This window comes from Annulohypoxylon truncatum (genome assembly GCF_022578515.1).
Source record: "Annulohypoxylon truncatum strain CBS 140777 unplaced genomic scaffold F4807scaffold_37, whole genome shotgun sequence".
Classification (NCBI taxonomy): domain Eukaryota; kingdom Fungi; phylum Ascomycota; class Sordariomycetes; order Xylariales; family Hypoxylaceae; genus Annulohypoxylon; species Annulohypoxylon truncatum.
The window spans coordinates 89,142-113,322 of NW_025953823.1; the positions used below are offsets into that span (position 1 = coordinate 89,142).

General features: G+C 49.7%; 7 protein-coding genes across 7 annotated transcripts; 3 read left to right on the forward strand and 4 right to left on the reverse strand.

Moving 5' to 3' along the window:
* Nucleotides 1-9,128: 9,128 nt before the first annotated feature.
* Nucleotides 9,129-11,061, reverse strand: F4807DRAFT_440542 (siroheme synthase middle domains-like protein). Its single transcript, XM_047999311.1, has 2 exons — nucleotides 10,225-11,061; nucleotides 9,129-10,165 (listed from the first exon to the last, which is right to left on the reverse strand). The coding sequence occupies exons 1-2, from the start codon at nucleotides 10,330-10,332 to the stop codon at nucleotides 9,467-9,469; spliced, it is 807 nt and encodes a 268-aa protein (XP_047850547.1). The 5' UTR covers nucleotides 10,333-11,061; the 3' UTR covers nucleotides 9,129-9,466.
* F4807DRAFT_440543 (VAC1 protein) lies at nucleotides 11,062-13,686 on the forward strand. The gene has a single exon (XM_047999312.1). The coding sequence runs from the start codon at nucleotides 11,395-11,397 to the stop codon at nucleotides 13,381-13,383; it is 1,989 nt and encodes a 662-aa protein (XP_047850548.1). The 5' UTR covers nucleotides 11,062-11,394; the 3' UTR covers nucleotides 13,384-13,686.
* Nucleotides 13,687-15,122, reverse strand: F4807DRAFT_440544 (uncharacterized protein). The gene has a single exon (XM_047999313.1). The coding sequence runs from the start codon at nucleotides 14,836-14,838 to the stop codon at nucleotides 13,768-13,770; it is 1,071 nt and encodes a 356-aa protein (XP_047850549.1). The 5' UTR covers nucleotides 14,839-15,122; the 3' UTR covers nucleotides 13,687-13,767.
* Nucleotides 15,123-15,160: 38 nt separating this feature from the next.
* F4807DRAFT_440545 (kinetochore complex Sim4 subunit Fta1-domain-containing protein) lies at nucleotides 15,161-17,276 on the forward strand. The gene has a single exon (XM_047999314.1). It carries the CDS (start codon nucleotides 15,572-15,574, stop codon nucleotides 17,099-17,101), a length of 1,530 nt encoding a protein of 509 aa, XP_047850550.1. The 5' UTR covers nucleotides 15,161-15,571; the 3' UTR covers nucleotides 17,102-17,276.
* A 131-nt stretch (nucleotides 17,277-17,407) lies between these two features.
* F4807DRAFT_242983 (apses-domain-containing protein) lies at nucleotides 17,408-20,893 on the reverse strand. The gene is made up of 3 exons (XM_047994303.1): nucleotides 20,089-20,893; nucleotides 18,369-20,025; nucleotides 17,408-18,316 (listed from the first exon to the last, which is right to left on the reverse strand). The coding sequence occupies exons 1-3, from the start codon at nucleotides 20,443-20,445 to the stop codon at nucleotides 17,715-17,717; spliced, it is 2,616 nt and encodes an 871-aa protein (XP_047850551.1). The 5' UTR covers nucleotides 20,446-20,893; the 3' UTR covers nucleotides 17,408-17,714.
* Nucleotides 20,894-21,581: 688 nt separating this feature from the next.
* On the forward strand, nucleotides 21,582-22,750 carry F4807DRAFT_243142 (uncharacterized protein). Its single transcript, XM_047994307.1, has one exon. The coding sequence runs from the start codon at nucleotides 21,631-21,633 to the stop codon at nucleotides 22,711-22,713; it is 1,083 nt and encodes a 360-aa protein (XP_047850552.1). The 5' UTR covers nucleotides 21,582-21,630; the 3' UTR covers nucleotides 22,714-22,750.
* F4807DRAFT_243141 (N-acetyltransferase) lies at nucleotides 22,751-23,529 on the reverse strand. Its single transcript, XM_047994306.1, has 2 exons — nucleotides 23,364-23,529; nucleotides 22,751-23,297 (listed from the first exon to the last, which is right to left on the reverse strand). The coding sequence occupies exons 1-2, from the start codon at nucleotides 23,404-23,406 to the stop codon at nucleotides 22,789-22,791; spliced, it is 552 nt and encodes a 183-aa protein (XP_047850553.1). The 5' UTR covers nucleotides 23,407-23,529; the 3' UTR covers nucleotides 22,751-22,788.
* Between the last annotated feature and the right edge of the window lie 652 nt (nucleotides 23,530-24,181).

The window sequence follows — 24,181 nt, forward strand, 5'->3', positions numbered from 1 at the left end:
CCTCTTGGAATGATCACCTAGTAGCGATGCTATTTTCCAAATGCTTCTAGCATATGTCGGAGGGTCAGCTTCGTCGTATCATCCGGACTTCGCAAATTCGCACTCGAACTTCTCTAGGCCGTCAGAGAGACGTCGATCACAAAGCCTACTAGGTATATAAGATGCAAGTAAGAACAAGTCATAGTATATATACATGAATTATCTATAGGTGATTTGTAAACGAGCCCTTATGAGAACTATACAGTTTATACTATGGAAGCGGGCGATGCAGAGCTGATGCTATCCATGTTGTCCGAAATCAATAGCAACACGTCGTGCTCGGAGACGTTGACTATAATTGATGAATGTCATATATCAAGAGTTAACAGACAGTCTCGTCAAGTCCGGCTCATGCGACATCATTCGTTGAATAGTAGATTGCTGAGGTATCACAACGTAGGAGGCGTCAGTCTCGACTAAGTCGTCGTCCGTTGAGCCTGACACCCGCATTCCAAAAGTTCCAATAAAGAGATCTCAGCTATATCGAAGTCCTTACCTTGCTGCTGTTCTTTAACTTCCGGTAGTCAAGCTTTGCAAAAGTCCGTCACAGGAAGATCTTCTGCCATGTTCCTTACATTTAACTAGAGTGTTTGCAGGCACATCATCATTTATTCCGTATAGACGTAAAAAATACCAGCACAATAGATTCTCCTATAGGCGGGCATATATGAAATTCGAACGAAAATAGCACCGCTTCGGACGCCTCTATCGTATGTAGGAGAGAAACTATTCATATGTAGGTAGAATCTGCCAGTTACATGATACTTCTTACCAGCATGTACCCTCGTATGATGATCGCCCTTAGCGGTGGGGAGGCCCTGTCGCAGGGATTTTAATGATGGTGCGGCGTATCTACAGTGAGATGGGATGCAGTCATACGGTAAATACCTTTTATGCAGAATACATCTACCAGATGGCTACGGTGTACGGTACGGAAGGCATCTAGGTTGTATCAAGCTTTCTCTGTATCTGGGTTCTTTATGTATGACCACATTCGTGTGTCACGGTAACTTGCGAGTTACAGGATGCTCGCCATCATACATAGGAGTCTCGTGAAGTCAATGCTCACCACCCTGACCACCCAGACCACCCAGAGGAGTCCCCTGTCTGGTACATTTTACCTCATCGGCGAATATCTCCACACCGATCTAATCATGAGACCCCGGTCCGAAATTGAATTATGCTTAGATCAGTATGTAGGATATTATCTCCTACGTTTCCGCGCATCAGTATTTACTGTGAGCACCATAGAAGACTTTCGAAGCAAGAGTTGGCGACGGCCCAGATTACATAGGTGAACAATACATACACATACCCGTACCTAAGGTAGGTACAGTATGTACATTCATAAAATTTAGTGACACCCTTGCACCGGTTCCAAGATTCATCAATCCTAGGCACGTCAAGACTTGATCGTCACACCTCTTCTAAGATCTTGGATACGGCCGTACATGGCTAGCGTGGGAGAACGAGAAGCTCATCGCAAAAACCAATCTACCGGATTACGATGCGGGCTGCGCGGAACTACGCAACTGCATTTCCAGCGTTGTACGAGGGCCCGTGAGGATAGGGCACAGCCTTCGCGCTGAGCTGACATTGGCTTCGCGTCGTCGCCAAATGTCACAGCAGGGCTGATCATCCAAATCGAGACCTCTCCCTCGAATCTCGTGTGAAATACCTTGTCATGTCTTCTAGTTAATGACCTACTCGCGAACGCATGCAAGTTTCCTTAGATCAGCGTTTGGTATGTATTATTGTTTCGATAGGCCTGACCCTATAGCAACCATCGTGTCGTACGCGATTTCTGTAAGTTCGGGTCCCAATAGTTTGGGCTAAAGTCCGGTTGGTTCCCATGTCTCGCACATGCTCGACGGCTATGAACGTCCCCCAGTGTCTCTCTCTACCTTACTACCTGGGTACCCGGTGAGCCGTCCAGCAGTGGGTTCAGAATCGAGGTTCCTGGATTCCGGGAACAGCTATAGTATGTCCATGTCACACCCCAAAGGTCTGTCGCAGATTCGCGATAGAAGCCCCCATGGTAGGGTAACACGTCCCCGTCTACTGGGACCAAGATAATAAAGAGGAACCGGCTGTGCGACTACGTAGGTGACCACCGCCCCTGGTTTTCAAACGCTGTGATCGCCGAGCCATGAAGTCCCCAAGGTTGGCAGCTAAGGTAATATCGGGCTCGTTTAATCAGCAGGTAAATGTCAGGTCAGGTACATAGATAGGTACCTACCAGATAGTAGGCAGGTAGATTCAGCTGTAACTCTACTAGGAAATTCGGCATGTCTCGACGACGACCAAATTGGAAATTCAACGATAAAAAAAGGTACCTTAGTCCTTAGTCCCGCGCGCAGTCCGCAGGCACGGCGTTGTCATCGATATAATCATGTAAGGGCCGTCTTCATTGAAAAAAAAAATAATTAGCCAAAATAGCCACGGCGACTATTATCACCGATCTACTCTTCGCCAAGAGCTTCCCGTTCCCGTCTCGATACTAAGGTACTCCAAGGTATGTTTCTCCATACGTTCATCATCACCGAAGGTGAGTGATCATAAACCGAAAGGACCCCATGATGGCGATCAGCCGCTAGATATTCTTGACGTATGCCTCTTCCGGCTCTGTCAAGGGAAATTGATGACCTGCTTATAGTGGGACCGGGAAGAAAAAAGGGGGGTGGTGGGTGGGAGATGGCTTATTACGGACAGGGTTGCGTGATAAAATGTGCAAGGATCTCAGGCTCGTGCATATGCAGTCGGCATAGTATTGCGGGCTTCACTTAGAATAGGTGCCGCTCACATGCTCACTTCTCGATGCACGGATGCAGCCACCTAAAACTGGAGGAACCATACCATTCGGCTCAGGCCGAGAATGGACCAGCCATAGTACCGGCAGGGTTTCAGAGCTTATTTGGCCGACCAGGGGAAGTCATTGAAGATCGATCCCTCTATCCCTCCTCTCGGCACCCGTACTCCACCTTTTCCATTCGGTAGTATGACGGCAGCACCGATCACACGTAGGATGTAGCGCTGCTTAGCCAGGCACCATATCCTCTCTCACTTCCCAGGCAAGGGCCTATTAAGCCCGTCTCAAGTCAGGCCAGCGGGGTGTTGTTGTACGGGAACGCTGCGAAGGCCCGCGCGGGGCGACGAAATATAGACGGGATGAGTGGGATGAGTGGAATGGGCAGGATGGGATGGTATTGGGGGGAGGGCTAAACAAGAAACCGGCGCCCCGAGGGCTCGCTTGATAGCCCCATAACGCCGGGGACTGGAGGGAATATGCGTGTAAGTATGTGTGTAAGCACTGTAAAGTAGGCGACACCAAGGACATGAAATTTCATTTATCGACAACAGAGGCTTGGCCAAGAACAGTAACGGGAAACGAGAAGACGCTTAGGTGCGCAGAGATTATGCAGCGAGAGATTGTTCCCTTTAGATCTCGCGCACTCCCTTTCCCTCCAGGCGTCCCCGATCCTGGCGCTTGGAAAAGATGAAGTGACACGACGCTACCACACCTATGCCGTGCGACGGTCACAGCAGGAGCCAGGAATAGAGGGTGGGATTCCCGCTGTCATTCGCCCTGTAATAGCGAAGAGGGAACCGACGATCTGGCTGCCATCTCTCGACCACCAGCTTGGCGAGCTCATCCCGGTATGGTTGCCTAAGCCAGGGCAAGCTTGTGCGGTTCGACATTCCGTGATTCACAACGTTACGCATCCCGACATCTCTCCCACGCACCTGAGCAAGCATTTAGGTTAACATTATGAGGCCTCGTATTATAGAATAGCTACGCTTTCGCGCTTTCGGGCCTACGGGATCTGCTTCTTCTCACGAACATGTCATTCGCAACAAGCTCGTACGATTTCGTCGCCTCTACGGTGAGAGACCAGGTACCTACCCAAGCGGTGTCCGGGTGACGCTGCCATCTCGTCGGGTTCTTCTCAGTCGCAACGGCTTTGTCTTGCTCGTCGACGAAGAGGGTGGGATGGCAAAGTTGAGACTAGACATCTTACCGTTTAATATAGATGTTTCGAGCCCTTGCAGCTTCGAACTGCCCTGAGACGTGATAGATCATCCCCTCCGCACGTTATCGACATCCTTACAGAAACGTGGTGTTCCAAGCCACCAGATAGCTGAGTTCATGTAAACCTGACAGTCGACGTATAAACGTTCTTCTCCTGCCCCGAGAACTATTTTGACTCAAGTTATAGTGTTGATAGGTTGATTTATCATTTGTCATTTATTTTTATGTCTAGGTAGTTAGTTTCTTTAATGCCATTGTTAGGTAGCACTACTATTGTCTCTTCAAGTCCTAGTTTCTTCCCTCGTCATGGTGGTTACCCACCTCCCATCTACCTAGGTTACCAGCCAAGGTCGCCAGTTTTTTTGACAATGTAGGTATTTATTCCTCTAGCGACCCTATAAGGGAAAATTACATGTAATAAGTCTATCGGGATAACAAACAAGGTATATTATGAACCGCCTCACTAAACGGCTTTGGTAAAGCTCTGGCAATCAGTCTAATTTTCAGGTACCTTCAACTGCGTCTCGAAGAGCTTTCATATATAGGACTTAACATCAGACGTTGTACACTGTTGGGTCACGCCGATAAAATTGCTGCAGCTTCACGCTAATATCAACTACCTACGTACCTAGATCCACTGAGCAATAACCAAATCCTTTTATTATTACCCCTTTCTCACCACCGTCCATGTCACTACGTGACGAAAAAGCGGATGACCCGGACTTCGCAGATTGGTTCTCATGTTAAATGATACAATCAAATGTTCGATGACATATAAGATAGTCTGAGAATTTAGGGCGCTTGCGATGTAAGCAGCTATCCGTTCCTGGGTACCTCATCTCCGTGTGTCCCTCGATCCTGCAGCGATGCGTGTACTCCGACCTCAGCAAGTTTACGTCCGTAAAACAGACGTGCGTGCCCTGCTGTGCGACAAACACCAATGTAGGCTTGTGTCAACTAGGTGGTATGTGATTTTATGGGAGTCCTATTTAGAGCAAGTTCGTAGAACCTCAATGTATAAGAAATACTCACGGACGGCCGCTCTTCATCTGCGATGGCGCATTCATGTATCATAGTTTTCTTTATTAATAATCTATATCAAGTAGATTGACGGTTTGTTGAATGCCGCAGGGCCCAGCTATCGACTAAATTGAAACGTCCATTATCATCGTGTCTATACGAACATTTCCACGTCCCTCGCTTCGGACTGAGACTTGAATCCTACATGAAGTAAATTGGGATGCTTTCGTTAACGACAATAACGTATAACATCACAGTATGTCGCCGTGGGATGATGCGCTCAGCCGACTAAGGAACCAGTTATGATGAAAAGTCGTTCCGAGTTACCTTGGAGGCTCGCTTTCTAGAAATTGCATGACATGATCTAAATAACCCCGTATAGAAGGTTGTTACACTCGATGGTCTTTCCAAGGGCACCGAGATGCCGGCTACTAAGAAGCAGGCTGGATCTCCCCATTTTTTCAGCGGGCTGCCTGACCGGCTTTTACTAGAGAATTCGGGAAAAGATGAGGTGACCAGATGTTGCTTTGCCGTGAAACTGTTACCGGACTCCTGGGACTCGACAACCTGTAACATGTTGGCGATTATAATGGGCATGCGTCTTCCCGTCGCCCCATGGGCCTGGTGATGTGGGACATCCCAGCAAGCTGGTCGGTTGGTGCCCAGTAATTTACAAACACGACCGATTTCTGCAGCGGTAATACTCGTTTCGTCATGTGGTTCGAGGAAAAGGGGAGCCGGGGGGTCAATTGAGATAGGGACTCCTTGTGTTCGATGACTACAGAGAGTTACCGTACCGACGGATCTGGTTCGGAAAGCCTTCTGTCGTCACGTCTTGTGGCGGGCCTGTTCTGTATCATTCTATATCGTTAGGATACGCAATAAGCCACTGTCTCAGTTTTCCGTGAACGAGCCGCACGTGGGTTTTGTGCTCACCATCGACATCTTTGGCGCCGACTAGATATTATCGGCGACATATGATAGCCTTACTTGCTCTTTCGACGAGGGTGACTAGTACCCCATTCGGGCTCTCGACTACGTCCGGACTCAGGGTCACATTAGCCCGCTCAGCCACCGGTCAAGCATTTCCGGGGCTCGCGCGTAAAGGCAGAATGAATGGGTATAGATTAATAAACCACGAGAAAGTTCCTCAACCGCACGTTTCCGATTCCTGCAAGAACCCGTCGCTTGGATACTGGGCAAGGAGTCACTGGATCTGGGGACTAAGTAGGTATGGTACTGCCTGATCTTGAGTGACGAGCATGAAATTTTATTGATTTCGAGCACACAAGTCATACTCGCCGGCACCCGTATCGAACTGACTGTACCTCTCTGTGACACGGTATGTTAACCTTGGACGTCACTCCCTGCTTAGATGAGGATGAGAGCTCCCCAGGCAGCCGAGGGAAGAGATAGCGAGCGAGCGACAGAGGGTCGGTTCAGAGCAACGCTAGCTTCACCCCTTTGGTTACAACTACTAGTACTTAGGTACTCTTCTACGGCTGTACTGCTTACGGCTTTAAGCGAAGTAGCTTCTGCCAGCTCCAATATAGCAATTATCTTACAGGGGAACCCCGAGTAAGCCCAAAGATGCTTCGCTAAATGGACATCGGTGAACGACTCTTTGCTTCTTCTGTCCGTTCTTGCCGGAGTAGTCTCCTTCTACCCTAGGGCTCTCCCAAATTTAGTCGGAGATGAATTTCGCCCATTAGAATCTAATAACCGCAATTCTCCGTACAAGCGAGCGAATCCTCAGGCAAGTATTGGCTGCACATCTATGCTGGTGGCTTTGATCGTCATGCCGTCCGGAACGCCATCCACCACCACATAGGATTGACCGCCTATTTGCCCACTGTGCAGCGGATTGGAGCGCAGCAAAGCTCCAGACCCTGGATCCTTATGCTAGGCTGGATAAAAATTTTGTCTACTACGAGTTCCTATTAGCTTACCTTTAAACACTTGGATTTCTAACCGTAGGACCCATGGGAAACCGGAACGAATGCCTAATGGAGGAGGGGAATAGCATACTAGAATATATATTATCCTCTCATATTGAGAGTAAGTCTGGCCCTTCAAATCTTATCTACCTACCTAGGTACGTAGGTATGTAATGTTCTACATGATGGGAATACTGATAGGTACTATGTACCCATGATCGTGATCCCTATCATCGCGACCAGGTTAGGAGCACACAGAGCGATTTGATTATTAGCTATAAGTTCTGAATGATTCATTACATAGGTATATACCTATTCTATCATATACTTTATATACCGAAGATCTGAAAATGTCTAGGTATCTATAATGTGAGAATACATACGAGTCTAAGAGCATTCCCACGTGTCGTTTGCAAGCCCACCATTCTGGGACCTTTACATGCGCCGAGGTCTTGGAATCCTGATCTATAGATTAGCGAGGCGCCACGTATATCCGGGACTGCTTATGGAGATGTAGGCGTATGTACTGCTCGCTATAGCTCGGCGATGTGTAACTAGATGGTTGGTCTAAGATCTAATCCCAGGGATTGACAGCAAGGATGTTGAAGGTACCTGAATTGCGGCATCCCCGACAGAGGTACCTACCTAAGCGCCATTTAACTGTTATTCACGAGTTTCTATTACGTGACTAATAGCTTAGGTAGGTAGATATGATTCCTTACGTGCGATCTCTTAAGTACGAGTCCTTAAGCACCTACTCTAGGCAGGTAAGATCAACCCATCATGAGCCATAAGCTTCTTGTGATAGCATGATGAGCTCAAAACCCGGTGTGCTCATGCGTATGGTTATGTGCGTGTCTTGGCCTCTCTGCTGATGGCCTCTTATCTGATCATACGGTGAATAAGTAGGTAGGTAGGTAGGTAGGTAGGTAGGTGTCGGGTATACCATGCGCAAGTTACTTCCTATGCAACCAGATATACTAAATCCAACGAGGGGCTTGCGTCACTGACATAGTAATCAGAATGCCATTCGATCCTGACGATGCGTTCATTGGATATGCGAAGGAAACGTTCTCGTATTCCGCAATCTCACCATGGCCAACAAGGCTAGTAAGTGTCAATGATTCTGCTATAGTGGGCATGGCAGTAACCCTATAGAAACTATCGACTATTAAACGGCTATATACCTACGTACGCATTACTAGCACACGTCTCGTTTGTGTGCAGTTGAGTATTTCCCTACATAGGAAGGTACATAGTAACTGTTGTATTTCTCGTAGTTGTCTAGGTAATAAACTACGCCTATATCTTAGTACGGGGGCTCATAGCTGTCGTAGCTACATATAACTTTCCTTGACGCTCTCCGTAAAAACCTCGATGATCAGTAATTATCAAGGAATACTACTAATTCTAGGGATGCTTGTATGTTAATTTGTTGAGAGTTCATCTATGACACCCACTCATCTAAAGCTCGATCTTGAGGCCAACAACAACGTAAACGGCCGAGCGTATAGGTGATTTAGCCTCTATCAGGTTAGTCAACTCGAATGCTAGGAATAAGTACATGGCAGGACTTCATGCTCTTATAGATATCTCCTTTTAGGGCGTATCTAGTTCTCGATCTGGAATGATGAAGAGGAGATCATGTAGGTACTCTTATAATCTCACTGAAGTATTGGTTTAGGGGACGCCGAGGTAAGTACTAAGATGATGGGCCTATTCTCGAACGACATTGTCGACCATGTAAGCTTGGTGACACTCAACTACCTACTTAAACACATTCAGGGGATTTCTCGGGAAATTTCCCGATAGCCTAATAACTTGAAGAAGTCTTGAGGGATTATGCTACGAGCACTTACCTAGTCAAGCGTCCCAAGAAAGGCACTCATTTAAACAAGAACGATCGTTTTTGTCTAACTGATGAAGGCCGTGGAAACCTCGTTAGGTATTGTAAACACCATATACGGGAGTATACGAACCTTGAAATATACCATCTTTCTAGGAAATGGCCTTTGGGTGTTGAAAAGGAAAGAGCACGCCAACAGGCCTAACGGAGTCCTTACCTTGGAATCCAACATCGATCATGCTTGTGATGAGGTTCGTTTGAACAGCACGAAACCTATTATCCATTGAACCTATTCAGTATGTATGACGAAGCCTAGTGAGGATTATAATCTGGATAATATAACGCATAAAAATGGCCCAGTCCTTTTTCTCGCTCAAAGTAGTATGTATTTCCAACATGGTTCCCACAATGCCCATGATACAAGTTGATAAGCCAAGTAGATCGTGATCTAAACCGTTTGATTATGGTTAATTGTTTTTGGCCATCCCTGAAGTCTCTTATTAAGTTCGTCAGTGGCTGTCTGCCCGAGACCCATACAGCCAGCCAAATTAACGCCTACCCAGCTACTATATACTATGAGGTAGATAGCTAGCCTCATGCGACAACACTGAAACCGAAAGAGCCGTCAAACACATCGATATCCTCCGGGCTCATTCCGCCTCGCATGCCCTTTAGTAAATCCAGATGGGGCACCTGGTTGCTAGGGTAAAAGGTCAAGAGATTATCCATATCTTCCTCAGTAAAGCCACACATCTCATCCCAGCTGTAGGCGTCGCTGACTCTCGTCATCCAGCGCATCCTCTTCGGACCCTCCTCGGGGGTTGGGGATATCTGGCGCAGCTTAGCACGCAACTCCCCGATTCGTTCAATTGCGTCGCCGACGCCCTTTGGTAGCTGGTTACCGATCCATTTTCTGATACTGGCGGCTAACCTGGGGCCCTTGCCATTGGTGCTAACCATGATCTGCAGGGGTCCATCGCGGTGCACGCTCCCAAAGTAAAAATCGCATTCGGGTGGCACGTCGGCGATGTTAGCCGGTATGCGGTGCTGCTTGCACAGCTTCCAAATCTGGGTGGAGGCGGCGGGATCGTCGACAGCGACCAGGACCATGTCAGGGGGGCCATTGCTTGGGGGCAATGTTTCGAGGTCGGAAGGACTAAACACGCGGTTGACGTGGGTGACCTCGTCGTTGGCGATACGATAGCGCACTTCGGGGTTAAGGCCGGAAGACGGGCACACGACGGTTACATGGGCGTCGGCGTTCAGGACGTTGAGGATGCGGCCAGCCGCAACCTACGCGGGATATGGTTATAATCTAAGGGCTACACAGCAGGCAATGCGTAGATACTCACCTCGCCGCCTCCTACTACCAAGACATGCTTATTCTTGACCTGCCAGGCGAGAATCAAGCTTCCTCCGCCTTGGACTTGAGGGAACTGGTCGTTGCTATTACTGGACATCCTATCATTCAGCAAGCTCCGAGCTCTAAGTAAAACAGTTTTACTGCATGATCGTCGAAGATATACACATCGAAGCTTGGGGGTTTAGTGCTTGAGGCTTAGATAGAATAGGACAGAGGGATGTATAGAGAGACGAAAGAAGAAAAGGAGTTTGCTATGAATTAAAGCATGTTTAGCTTGTTTTTGTTTTGATTACCTACACGTATTTCTCCGGAGACGCTGGCATCGGAGAAGCAGCGAATAATGAGCCTCAAGGGATTTGATACGGTGTGATTTGAAGAGAGAAAAAAGATGTGATGACGAAAAGAGCCAGGATATAGAATTGATGGTTCTTGTGGTTCTTCCTTCAGTTAGGCCAATTAGTGGCACGCGACAAGCCTAAACAAGCTTAGCCGTAGAGGCCATAGTGGGGAGGCTCCAGCTTAGAAGGTTCGAATGCGTCCAATTGTTACCTGAGAATAATTGAACTTTGGCTGCCCTGGAAGCAGCGTTCCAAGGAATCCAGCGCGAGCAGGCAAGTGCTGTAGCTCCCAAGGTTAACCTGCACTAGAAGCTGAGCTGAAGCTTCCCATGTTGAATTAGCCCCGTATGTACATGTGCATGTACATGTGTGGTGATAGCGCTGACTAACAAATTTCACATCACATTTATCAATCTTGACGTACCGAGTTCCAGGACTAGGAAGGTGCCGGCGTCTGGATATGTAATTAGCAGCCTTGCGCCCCTCGTAAATTAAATTCTAACTGCCTTGCGACGCAACCTTGGAAACTCCCCAACTACAACACTGAAGCCAGCAAACTCACATACCCGATTCGATCCCGATGTCCAATTTCCAGATGTGTACTACAAATGACAAATCGCCGAAGACCATCTGATATGCAGACCGAGTCCGCTAGTCCCTCTAGATTCCAATTCCTACAATTCGAGACCCTTTCCAGGGAATTCGGTCTTAGCAACGGCAATAGCGACGAAAAACGAAAATAGAAACAGTAGCAACGGGAGCGGCGGCGGAAATTACTAGTCCTTATGGCTTTGCAAATACTACGAGTCTAGAAGTTAAATATGTCCGGTCGCAAGCTTGGCGGGGGGAGAATATTGGGTAACGGAAAGGGCCTCGCGCCTCCGGCTCCTCCAGCCATCCGGAGGGAGAGAGCTACGAGCCCGTCCGGCCAGTCTGCTCCGTCCGATAGTACCTTGTCTATCGGCTCCCCCGCCGCCTCCCTCTCCCCCGGAACCAGTCCGTTACCCGACTTTGCCCAAGATCTTGCTTCCAACATCAGCTTGGGAGGACCAAGTAATGGCAGTCAGTCGGGATCCAAGCTTGTGTGTCCCATATGTGAGGAGGAGATGTTGACTCTGCTGCAATTGAACCGCCATATCGATGATACGCACCAGGAACTGCCCGAAATCGAACAGGACGAGGTCAAGTCTTGGATAGATAAGCAGGTCCTCAAGGCTAAGAAGTTTCAACCGCTCTCTCTTATTAACCAAAAGCTTCGTGGCCTCGAAGTCTTCGAATCCAACGAATCGCAACCGCTTCCCGCGCCGGTCCCTGTGAGGGCGAATAGAGCTCCCGTTCCCGATTTACCCCTAGATCCCGATGATATAATTACCAAATCTCACTGGCAACGGCCGGGTCCGAGCGACTTATGCACGGATCCGGCGTGTGGAAAGAGGTTGGGTGCTGTCAACGGCAGTATCAACTGCAGGCAGTGCGGGAGGTTATTCTGCGAGGAGCATACCATGTACCAGATGAAGCTGTCGAGGTCAGCGTCGCACGAGCCTGTGAGGGGCTATTGGTATAGGGTCTGTGAAACATGCTACAAATCAAGAGAGGGATATAACGATCATAATGGGCTCACAAGAGACCATACGAAAGAATTCGCGGCTGTACGGAGAAAGAGAGTTGATAGGCAGACACTCGAAATATCACGGCTGGAAAAGAGGCTCACTAAGTTGACCCAACTGCTCGCGCATTTACCTGAGGAAGCAGGAGCAAGCGGTGGAACAAGTCTGCTCTCCCCTCTGGCTGCTCAGAGGAATCAGCGGAAGGCTATCGAGCAGACGATAGTAACATGGGAAGACGACGCGAAGGTTGCAAAATGTCCATTTTGTCAGCAAGAATTCTCCTGGACGTTCAGGAGGCATCATTGTAGGATATGCGGGCGTGTTGTGTGTTCCGATCCGCAAACGGGGTGCTCATCCGACGTTGGCTTGAACGTCGCAAATTCATCTGCTCTTACGTCTGAGAAATCGGCAGGAAGCAGCCCCATAAGTGTCGATATTCGCATGTGTCGGGATTGCAAGTTTACTATCTTCTCTAAAAGGGATTTCATGGAATCTATCGTGCACAAACCGCCCGATCAACGGGCCTACGAGACGCTTAAACAATTTGAACGCGGTATACAGCTTTTGATACCTACCTTTCAAAGAGCTCTCCTGCCATTGCAGGATGAGAACCACCCGCCCAGTCACGCGCAGATCCAAGAAGCTTCCAAGATCAGGAAACGTCTCACTGATAGTTTCACTAAATACGACGTCGCTGCTCGGCGAATACGCGATATGAAGACGGATAACCCGGCTCAACGACAGCTTCAGAAAGCTATCCACCAAGCAGCATCTTCTTTCTTGCACATGCATATGCTACCGCTGAAAAACTTGCCCCGTATGCTGAAACATCATAGTTCCAGCTCTACTTCGTCTAGGAATCGGCTTCTCACGAATGGTCACGTGGCGAGCCCGCTGCGTAACGGCAGTGACACATTAGAAACGGCAAGTCAGACGAGCGAAACTAGCACTGTCGTGTCGGCGCTCGAGACGGAGGAAAAGGAGCTACGCGAGCGCCTGATCGTGCTAGAGGAGCAGAAGTACATGGTACAAAAGATGATCGATAGTGCGCATGGAGCCCGGCGGTTTGAAGAAGTCAGCGCCCTGACGCGGAACGTCGAGGAGCTTAATACAGAGATCGAGAGCATTAGAGGTAAGGTCACGGCCGTCGAGGACAGGTGGCAGGGCCTATATGCGAATGGAGGGCCTGGACTGATCTCGTGATAAATCGCCTTACGAGGAAGAGGCGGAAAACATCAAAACAAGCAACTAGTGAATAAAGGGGATAGAGGAGAGGCTTGGCGCGGAAGCGAATGTGAGAGCTCATGCTTACTGTACAGACTTCAGATTACTGCATCGGCACTGGCGTTGTTGGTTGGGTATTGGCTACCTTGAATCTACTTACGCAGGCGCCGTCATTTGTAAAAGGGGTTTGGAAATTAGGTCTCCTTTAGAATCCCCAACTGTCTATTCTAATATTCGTAGTCCATGTACAATTTAGCCAATAATATGGATGCAAAAACGACTTAACGCCTTCATTACCGATTGATATATTTACGTGGCTACGGTAGACGACGTGGCAACATTCGTCTGTGGGTATGGATATTCTCAGGCCGAGGAGCTAAAAGGTCTCTTAGGCGACGGTAGCACCGCAGACTGCAAGTACCTCTTCCTAATATTGCTGTTTTCGGGACACACCTTGACAAGCCGGTACTTGGCAGATAAAACGCTCGAATTCCACAAGCGGGTGATATACCGGTCGCCGAAGCGATCCCAAAACACCTTGTCCCTCCGCGCCAGCTGCTTAATGAGACGGTCGGTTATATCCTGCTTATACGCGTCCAGCATGAGCAGAGACAGCGATTCGGCCATCTCTTCTGCGGACGATTCGGCGGACGAGCCTTGGCCGTACGTGAATATGCTCCGCAGCGCGTTGGTAGCGGCCCTAAGCGTCCTCCTGTCACCCCGAACCATACTAAAGCATATTCTCGACCGAGGGATGGCGGCCGGTAGCGGCGGCGTCATTTGCGGGTCAAATACCCAGCCGAACAGCGCGGCGTTATCGTCCTCGGTATTTTCGATGCCGTCTATAATCAGGGCCTCCTCCAGCGGCAGGTTAAAGCTGCAGTTCTCGACGGACAGGCAGAGGACGTCGTCGGCGCGGACCGAGATCTTGCGTTTCGCCAGCGGCTCGGGCTCTCTCGTAGCCCCGGCCGGCCACGCGTACACCGACAGGTACCTCAGTTGGTTGTCGCCCGCCCTTACGTATAACCCGCGCCGAGGCCGGGTCAGCGTGATGGTAGCGGTCTCGGACTCCGGGAGCGCGCACACGAAGCGCGCCTCGCGGCACACGCGGCGCAGGGCCTCGCGGGCCTGCCAGGCCGAGGGGTCGTACCGGCTCACCTCATCGTCATCGTCCTCGATGGACAGGCGGCGCAGGTCCAGGTACAGCCACGGCGGGGAGGTGCTCCGGTTGGCGCCGGGGTGGTCGTTCGGGAAGCTGTGCACGTTGAAGAAGTTGATGCCCGGGATCGGGAGGGCGGCGCGCCAGATCTGGTGCCGGATCTCGGGCGGGAGTTCTGGGAATTTTGTGAATGTGAGCTCCGGGGCGGAAGGGGAAGGGGAGGGGGAGGGGGAGGGGGATGGTGATGAGAATGAGGATGAGGATGATGAAGCCATTGTGTATATGCTTCCGAAGTGACTCTTAGCAAGGATTATGAGTTTAGGGTCGTATATAGTTCATTTGACATAAGTACGTTGAGTCCTCGAATCTTGAGAAATATCTCATTCACAGGCAGTATAAACACGGGGGGGCGAAAGATAAGACAGAGATGAAAGTGATGAGAGTAGATGGCTTTAAGCTGAACCAATGACGACAGACTTAAAAGCAAACCATCCAGGCGGCTACTCCCCACACTCAGCCTCCTTATCCATAGTAGCTTCCCTCGATAGCTGGAGCAATAGTGACCCCACGACGCGGGAACCCCACTACAATCTTCCAGCATTAGCGCATTATAGCTGCTAGACTAACGTAATGCCCCCACCTAAACTTGTCCAGTACAATAAACACTTCAACTTTGTAGTTTCAATTCGACTTGAAAGTATCAACATCTTCAATCTCATCTAATCCCATCTTAGGGACTCTATGACGTGAAATTCACCTGGTCCTACGCGCAAGTAAACATAAACAGCCCAATTGAGTTAATATACGAAGAATCGGGTCGAATTTAGCCGAGTTAAGACGCGACGAGAATATCAACTAAGACTTCGTTCTTGTACAACGATCCGCAGCAACGCGCAGACTGCTACCAAACCACGACTCTCGTTAGGCTCGCCATCAAGCTAATTACGAGCTTCTTCTCCGGCTTTAACAGCCTTTAAAGCTCCTAACAACAACAACACATCCCCAAAAATGCCACCCCGAAAACGCAAGCCCAACCCCCCTGCCTCCCCATCACCACCACCACCACCACCCGCCCGCTCGCCCTCCCCCGACCGTTCCGCCACCGCATCCGCATCCGCCTCCCCCAGCGCCAACTCCTCCTACCACTCCTCCTCCGCCGCCGCCGCCGACGCCGACCCCCCGCGCTTCTTCAACACAACATTCACCACCTACCGCGCCTCGCCCTTGTACCTCGGCTCGCAAGGTCTACCGCCGTCGCGTCTGGACCTGCTATCCCGACGCCTGCGCGACGCGCTCGTCGGCGACGTGGTGCGTGGCGTGCAGGTCGGTCTTGGGCCCGAGGGCGACGGAGGGGCCGCGCTGGGGCGCACGGGGGCGTTGTATGGGGTTGAGTGGCGGTGGGTTGATGCGGAGCGGATTTTGGGGGATAGAGGCCGTGGAAGGGAGGGGAGTGTGGAGTTGGGGAATGGTGATGGTGATGGAGATGAGGGTGGAGAAGGGGGGAGGAGGAGGAGCGGGACGCGCGTGATGTGTATTGAGTTGAGGTATGAGAATGCGCGGTTTAGCGCCTTGCTTTTGCCTGATCTAGGCGGGGAGGACGGTTCGGCGGGTTCTAGGGACCAGCTTTCTTGGACGTGGAAGATGGATGAAGAAGGTACTACTGGCTCGCGAGCGAGTGAGGCAGAGAAGGGCGCTTTCTTACATCTTCCGCTCCTTCTATTCCGGATGCCCGCGCCTCTAAAGTCCGTGCTAGTCGATTTCCTATCAAGCACCTTCGACTGCCGCATCAGTCCCCTTGCGCTAGGCACGCGGTCGCTTATAAGTAGTTGGGAGGCCTGGCTCTCCGACAACGGGTCTAATAATGGGCGAAAGGCACTAAGCAAAGACGTTCTCATCACACTAGGCTTTCATATCGAACCTCCCGAGCCGAAACCAAAAGCCTTAGGATCAGGCGGCAGTGGCGAAGGAGAGGGCAATGGCGGAGATCAAGTCCAGAAGTCCGAGCAGCGCCAGCTTGGGTTGAAGAGTATCGATATCACTATCCCCGCCGCAGACGTGCACCGCTTTCTACGCGCAGGTGAAAGACTTGACGAGTCCCAAGGCGCCAACGCGAGAAAGAGGAAAGCGGACGCGGCAACCATCCTATCAGACGAGCAACAGAGCAGAAGGCGGCGGAAACTTGCGGGTGGCAGAGACGAAGAGGGATGGGCATGGCGAACGCGTAACGGCGGCAGCGGCGATGACGATAAGGGAGTCCAAACCGAGATCATCGAGCAGCCCTTCACCGAAGCCCTGGCCGAGTACGTGTGGCACCATCTCGGGTTAGACATGTTCCACCCGGGCGTTCGCATCCAGCGGGTCGCCTGCGACGGCTTCGCGCTGTCGGACGGGAGGCTGAAAGTATTTGCCCCTGGCCGGCACCGTGACGGCGACGAGGAAGAAAGTGCCGTGTGGAAGTTAATGAGAGGACTCGCGCAGAGAGCTAAGGGTAGGTCGGGTTGGAGCAGTGCTGTGATGAAGGGCTTGGTTGTGCCATAATGGTGAAAGTGGATGACCGTTGTGAGATAAGTCGGCTTGTAAACCATAAACATAAACATTGCAATGCAAGAGCTTATGGGCGTTGGGTTGAATAAGGGCTACTCAACCGACGGTATGGCTGGATATGTGGAATGGATGGATATCGATACCCTTTTGAATGAATAATCGGAAATCAATTTCAAGGCATTCCAAGTGAATTCATCCGTTACTAATACTCGGATATCTCTTAAGCCAGTTCCCTTCCCAGAAAGCGACGTTAAACAAAGTGTCTAGCTAGGTGTAGGGCAACATGAGGTAGATGCGTTGAACTTGGCAGCTCGAACAAGAAAGTTGACCACCAAGTAACAGAGGTTCCGCAACACAACAAGTTCATCATATACAACTGCGAAGCCATGGCTTCCTGTTTCCCGCAAAATGTAGGGTTTGCCTATATACAGCCGGTCGTAGATGATGCTGGACGTAAAGTCATGATACCCCCCCTGGAATACGCATTGGGTCTCAAAATCTAACATAGACAAAATGCAAAGCCCACCGATGCCGCCCTCAAGTCGTGAGAGACCTGCCTGGTAATCCCCCCAGTACGCCCCCAAAACCATTGTCCTGTACGAACTCATTACTGCACACCGTCAACGCCGCCGAGGAATCTTCGTATACGACCAGAATCAAGTTCTCCCTTCTCGCTCTCCACGGCACGTAATAAGCCGTCTATGACAATATCAACCTCACTTTCCGGCACGTTGGTACATAACGCGACCACTCGTCGATATTTGACCTCCACGTCCTTACTACGGCCCTTAAGAGTGCCTACGCTCTGCTTCATAGCATCGGTCCTACCTCGAAGTGCTTGAATGCGCGCGCGAAGGACTGTGGAACTGGGTAATAAGGCCGCGTTTGGTCCGTCTCCTTCCGCAGGATTCAATGCGGCGCTGAGCTCCGATTCCCACGCTCTGCTCGTGTCTAATCGCCCGTAACTTTGTTCGAGACGTTGCATGCGCTTTTGTTCTTCATCGCGGCCTCGGTTGAGATTGTTTATCTTTTGGCGCGTAAGAGATTGCGATTTGAAAGCTGTCGTTAACGTCTCCAGCTGACGACGTGCATCGCCTAACTGGGTAGATGTAGTCCTTAAGGAGGCATGAAGAGAATCAATGTCTTGTTGCTTCTTTTTCAACTCGGATTGAAAACTAGTAGAGGTCTCATTCAAGAGATGAGTGATAGCTAAAACAGTCAGATTTAACCACAGCAGAAATCGGATTATTTGTAAACTCACAAGTAATAATGTCAGCAGCGCTCTCTCGGGTCTTTTGGGAGTTGCTCATAAGGTTGGTCTTATCAGTTGCCATGAGATCGCCATTTGTTCCATCCTCGTCAACACCCTCACCCACGCCGAAATCGACGGGTCTCAAACCTGCCTTATTCGCGATTCCAGGATCAGCGCCCACCTCGAGTAGCTGTGAGATGATGCTCCTGTTTCCGATTCGGGCTGCGATATTCAGAGCGGTGTCCCCTGACTTGTCTTGAGCATTGACGATCTCGCTCATGAATCGCCCAATATTCATCTTCGGCTGGCTTGAGATACCGTTGGCCGCTGTGTTTTGACTACTTGGGGCGCTCCCTTGTCTCACAACCCACTCGAGAAGGCTCTCGAGATAGTATCTGCTGGAATGGCTCCTACCCTTTACAGCACTCGCGAGAGCAATGTGATGTAGAACCGTGCGGCCCTTGTTATCTCTAACGTCGATGGTGTTACCTAAGATATCGAGCAATTCGGGGAATGACACTTGATCGGAGTTGTTCGTTACCGCTGAAGCTCCCATCAACGCCGTTTCGCCCGATGCGTCGACGCGATAAGGATTCGCCCCAGCTGATATCAGCGCTCGTAAGAGAGGCATCCTGGCCAACGTAGCAGCCCAGTGAAGGGCAGTATGGCTTGACGCATCAATTGGAGAATCCAGATCCAAGGGTGACAGCGTCTGTAAAGCTTCATTCTGCGAGTAATCCGAGATATTGGCGTTAGGATCCAGGAAGAGCCCCATTAATAACCTACGTTTTTGGTCTGCCTCAGGAGACATCTCAAAAGGTAAAGGGGGGAGAGGAACAACATCGTTTTCGTGGACGTCGACACCTGCTTGGGGGTAGGCGAAGGAGTCGTTGAGTTCAGTCGGCGAACCAGGAAAGGCATTGGCATACATCTCCATGGACTGAGAATTGTACCCAAAACTATCTGCCGGTGTAACGACTCTTTGTCGCTTCCGCGGCGGCTCCTCGCCATTAAAGATCTGGGTATTCTGTGTAGAATATGCTGAATCAACATTTTGGCCATGCTCGGAGGTGAAGCTCTGTTGTGAATTTCCAGGATATTCGTCGACATTTTGCATCGAGGACTGGCGGCTAAAACTAGGGGGCCTCGTCGGACCGTTACGACCTCTTGGGCCAGGGGAATCGAAGCGAGCTTTGCTAATCGCAGCGACCGCATTAGATGCCGTGCTCGAGATATTCTTGAAGAAGGTCCCAGATAGCCCATTAACACGCCCTTCTTGGCTTGCGCTGTACATCCTCTTGCGCTGGGCAGCCATAGCTTGCTCCTTAGTAGGAGTGTTAAAGTCACCTCTACCAGCAATGCCTCCGTCTTGGCCCATATCGTATGTTAGGAGAGGGTGAAGTAGTTGTTCAACACCATATTGGCGGCACACCTCAACACCTCGCTCGAACTTAATCCATGTGCCTTGGTATTTTCCGTAGCCGCCCTGCACCTTCTCATGTTCGCCCGTCTGTATTTCCTTCTCAAGTATTTTTGTCCTCTTGCCCTTATCGATATTAGCTACCTTGAGAATTTGCGTTGCGTTCAACCAGCTATCTTCACGTCGGCGCATGACGGCGACCCCGTTAACCTCCATCTCGTATACATCAGTGCCAGAATAGACAGCCTACACATAACATGTTAGTGCGCTAGTTCGATTAGCTGGGTGGCAGGGTGCAAGGTGTCTAACCGAGTAGATCTGGGGCGCTTCATGATCGTGCGCATGCCCATTGCCTAACCTCATATTTGAGTCGGAGAATTGTCTATAAGGTTGACTTGGTTGGCTCATTGTAGTAAAAGACTGTTGCGACGAGGGTTGTGATTGCGACATTTTGACGCTGTCGGAGGCAGCGCCTACGCCGCCGCTATTGTTATCAAGGGATGAAGGGGGGAATTGGGAGGATGATATCAATGCGGAAGAGCTGGATTGGCGCTGTAAGTTCGGCGGTGGCTGAAGAGAAGAATTGGATTGATCGGAGATGATAGTGGTCGTATGTGGATTTTGGATGTGATGATGGTGCGAGATGGCGGTTGTGGCCGAGGCCATGAGCGGACAGCAGACCAGGGGTGGATTCGACGAGATGTGCAGAAATCCGGGGCTTCGATAATAATAAGATTGCGACGAGAAAAAAATATTCCGCCGTGAACTTTTCTCCTTCTTAGTACGTTATGGAAACAATACTGCGCATGTAGTAGAAAAGATATAAAAGCTGCATGCGTGCACCGACTACTTTTGGTATTAGTTGCAATCCGACGATAAATGTTAAATGTAAGTTTTCAAAGTATCGTGCCTTGAGAGGAGGTGTCAATGAAATAAGGAACTAAGGGAATCAGGTTGGGTTGACGATAATTCTGGCGGCGTCAATATCCATGAATGCTTGCAGACTAAGCGCACATAAGACCAATAATGACGAAATGAAATTAAAAAAGTAAATAGAATCAACGATAAGGATAAGGATATACGAAAATAGAAAATAGAAAATAAAGAAATAATGGAATATACCTAAATAATGATATTAAAATGCGATGTCAAGATGGATTGACGATAGGATCAAGGATAGTCAAAGGAAAACACGGAATCTTAGGGATCTCGGATATCTTGGATCAGAGAACCAGAAGACGCGCTTTTTTCGCATGTATTTCTTAAGACCTAAGCGCACCTAAAGCACCTAAGCAATTCTCGTCAATCAATTTTCGCGATTCGCGACGATCTTATTAAATTCCCGTTCCAAACTCGGAGGTATGAGATAGCAAGGTCTCACTTCTCACAACTGGAATTCAATTAAAAGGTAGGAATTAGGAATAGTGCCGTTGAGTCTCGATGCGCGGGTGGTAGATGGGCGAGCCATAAGGGACGTGTCAGTTTCGTGTAATCGTGTAATCGTGAAGTCGTGACTCGTGCCGGAGGGAAGAAAAAAGGAAAATGAATGTACCCCATGTTACAGGAGACGCCGCGCACGGGCCGCATTTTGCATCGGCTCACATTGTAATTAAAGTGAGGGGGGATTACCAAATCAGGTAAGAAGCTATCGGTCGACAAGTGGGGCATTTACGTATTGATGTGATCGTCGTGCGCACCATTGGGCAGTGAGCACCGACTCACCGAGACTGCCTAGACGAGCAGCTACGTACCTACTAGCCACTAGTGGATATCGATCTTCAGCTCAATTATTTTATTCCTGATAATGAAACGATAAAACAATTTGTTCCTCATATTCAAACAACCACCACGATGCCCTTGCAAATCCCCCACCCAAACACCCCACTACATCTCTACAGACACCTACTACGAGAAGCCACATATCTTCCTCCTCTCTGTAGACCGTGGGTAACTTCGCGCATAAAAGCTCGTTATCGCGACTGTCAATATGCGAGAGAGCCCAAACGCTACATCAAGGATGCTCACCACCATCTCCGAAATTTCCGCTCCGCCAACGATGGCAATGTCAAACGCCTGCTACGACTATGCTATATGGCAACGGGAAGGGCTGGGAAACGACGCCGTCTCTTAGGAAGATCCGAACTATCTAGCGAACCTGCTGCTACCTCTGCCGAGCTAGACGAGAAAACCATCCTTGCTAACCTCAACGAACAACAATTCCGCGACTGGATGGATAACTGGGATATTGAAAAGGTCAAGGCCATTGCGCAATCGCAGGTCGAGCGAAGCGAGAAAGACCTGCCACACCAAATGCGCCGTATAATCGACCCGAAGAAATCCATCCCAACCGAGAATAGTTTCGGTCGCCCATTAGCCAAGAAGTTGGCCCGGAACAAGTTAAAGAAGCACTGGGCCCAAGTTCTGCGTCAGCTGTTACCACCCTTACCTCGGGGAGAATGGGATCGGTTAGGTTCGTTGTCACGAGGTAAAGCCGATCCTCAGCATTATAAGTTACCCACGAGAAGACCGGTTGCACAACTAATGGCACAGGAGGATTCCCCTGATCCAGACGACAAGTTACCGTTTTGGGCGAATCTCGTGACTAGACCGATGCGGATGATACAGAGGCCAAATTCTCGGAAGATGAAGAGCCTTAGTGGCGGTGAAGATGAGGATCCTCGAGGGCACGGCCGCAAAATCGGCGTTCGAGTCATGAATCACAGAAAAATGCGGCGTGGCATATATCTCAAAGTATGGGAGGCATCTCCTATAGTCGACAAGAATCCCCGCACAGGACGTTGGAACGTCACTTGGGGCAATCACCAGCCGAAGGTATCTCGCCCCAGGAACAAGGATCTACAGTTCTTCCAGGGTGTCAACGAGTCTGGCCTACCTATACAGTCAACGCCCACAAGGAAAGAGACCACAACTTGAGTACGGATACGTCCAAACTTTTATAAGACTAAAGACCTCCAAGGTTAAGGCGCATGTCTTGCCAACAAAACTCGGTCAGTCTAAAAGACCAGCCAACTTGGTTAGGCCCTCGCGATCTACTCGCATGCCAACCCATTCGTTCATCGGCTTAGCTCCGATGGATTCGTAGAACTTGATACTAGGCTCATTCCACTTCAACACACTCCACTCGAGTCTACCACCGTTTGTTGCGACCACTTCCTTTGCCAACTCAACGAGCAGCTTCTTCCCGTACCCCTTCTTCCGCTCTGTCGGTCGGACGAACAAGTCTTCGAGATAGATGCCTGCTTTTGCTCGCCACGTGCTGTAATTATAAAAGTACAGCGCCATACCGGCTGGTTTTCCTTCCTCGTTGAATAGGAGGAGGCAACGCGCCGGTCTAGACGGGGATGTGGGCTCCGTGATTGGGGAAGTAGAGGTCGATTCAACATCCTTAGGAGCGAAGGCTATGGTGGAAAGCAATGTGGCCTCGGTTGCTTCGACGGCATCGAGCTCGTGCTCGTAGTCGGCCAGCTCCCGGATCAAGTCGAGAATAGTTGATACGTCTATCCGAGGTAGTCTGGTCAGCACTTGTCGGCAATGGGGCATTGAAGATAGTCAAGCATCCGTACCATCTCGGTGAGCGTGCCGAACTTTGCAAGGTGCTGGTGCCATTGTGAAAGTTATACTTTAGGAAATACTCCTTGATGCGATCTAGATGGTTTGGAACGACGAATTGCTATACTACAATGTCTGCGTCTATAAATACTAGTGGCATTGAACTACGCCCTTCATGCAGCATACAAGTAGCCCATATGCAGGGCGTTGTTGGAGGGGCAGATGGGGTAGAAAAATTCTAGTCGGACCCCGAATTTCGGGAAGCCGAATCCAAACTCCGGTATCCCCAGCAGGGTCTATCGAATGAGAATTGGTTATTTATTTAAATCTCCCTACTCGCCCCTTACTTATTTACATGTAGGTACGAGCCCATTGCGTCGCAAGTGTGACGTAATTTACCACGGCTTTGCCATTTCGTTTTCTCGTGGAGCTTATAAGTTAAATTACGTGAACGACGTTGTAAGATGCACGGTACATACCCAAAAGTCCATTAGCTTTCAAGAAAATCGAGTACGTGCCTAGCAAGAGGTGCTGTAGCAAGTTTCGATATCCGCATACATAGGTAATGAATCAACTCGATTGCGCCGAACTTATCATTGCTCATGAAGCGATACAAAATCATGTTGGAACATTGAGCTTTGGTGGAATATGGGATCTAATCATGATATAATATAACGGACGGACGGGAAGGTTGTCACGTCAGACAGGGCCTCTATGTCGTGATCCGCCAGATTCAACGAACTCGCCAATCATGACACTAAAAGACGTTGCAACTTCGGATTAATCCTACTAAAACTAGCATGAGCTATCTACAAGCTATCTTAAATCAGCT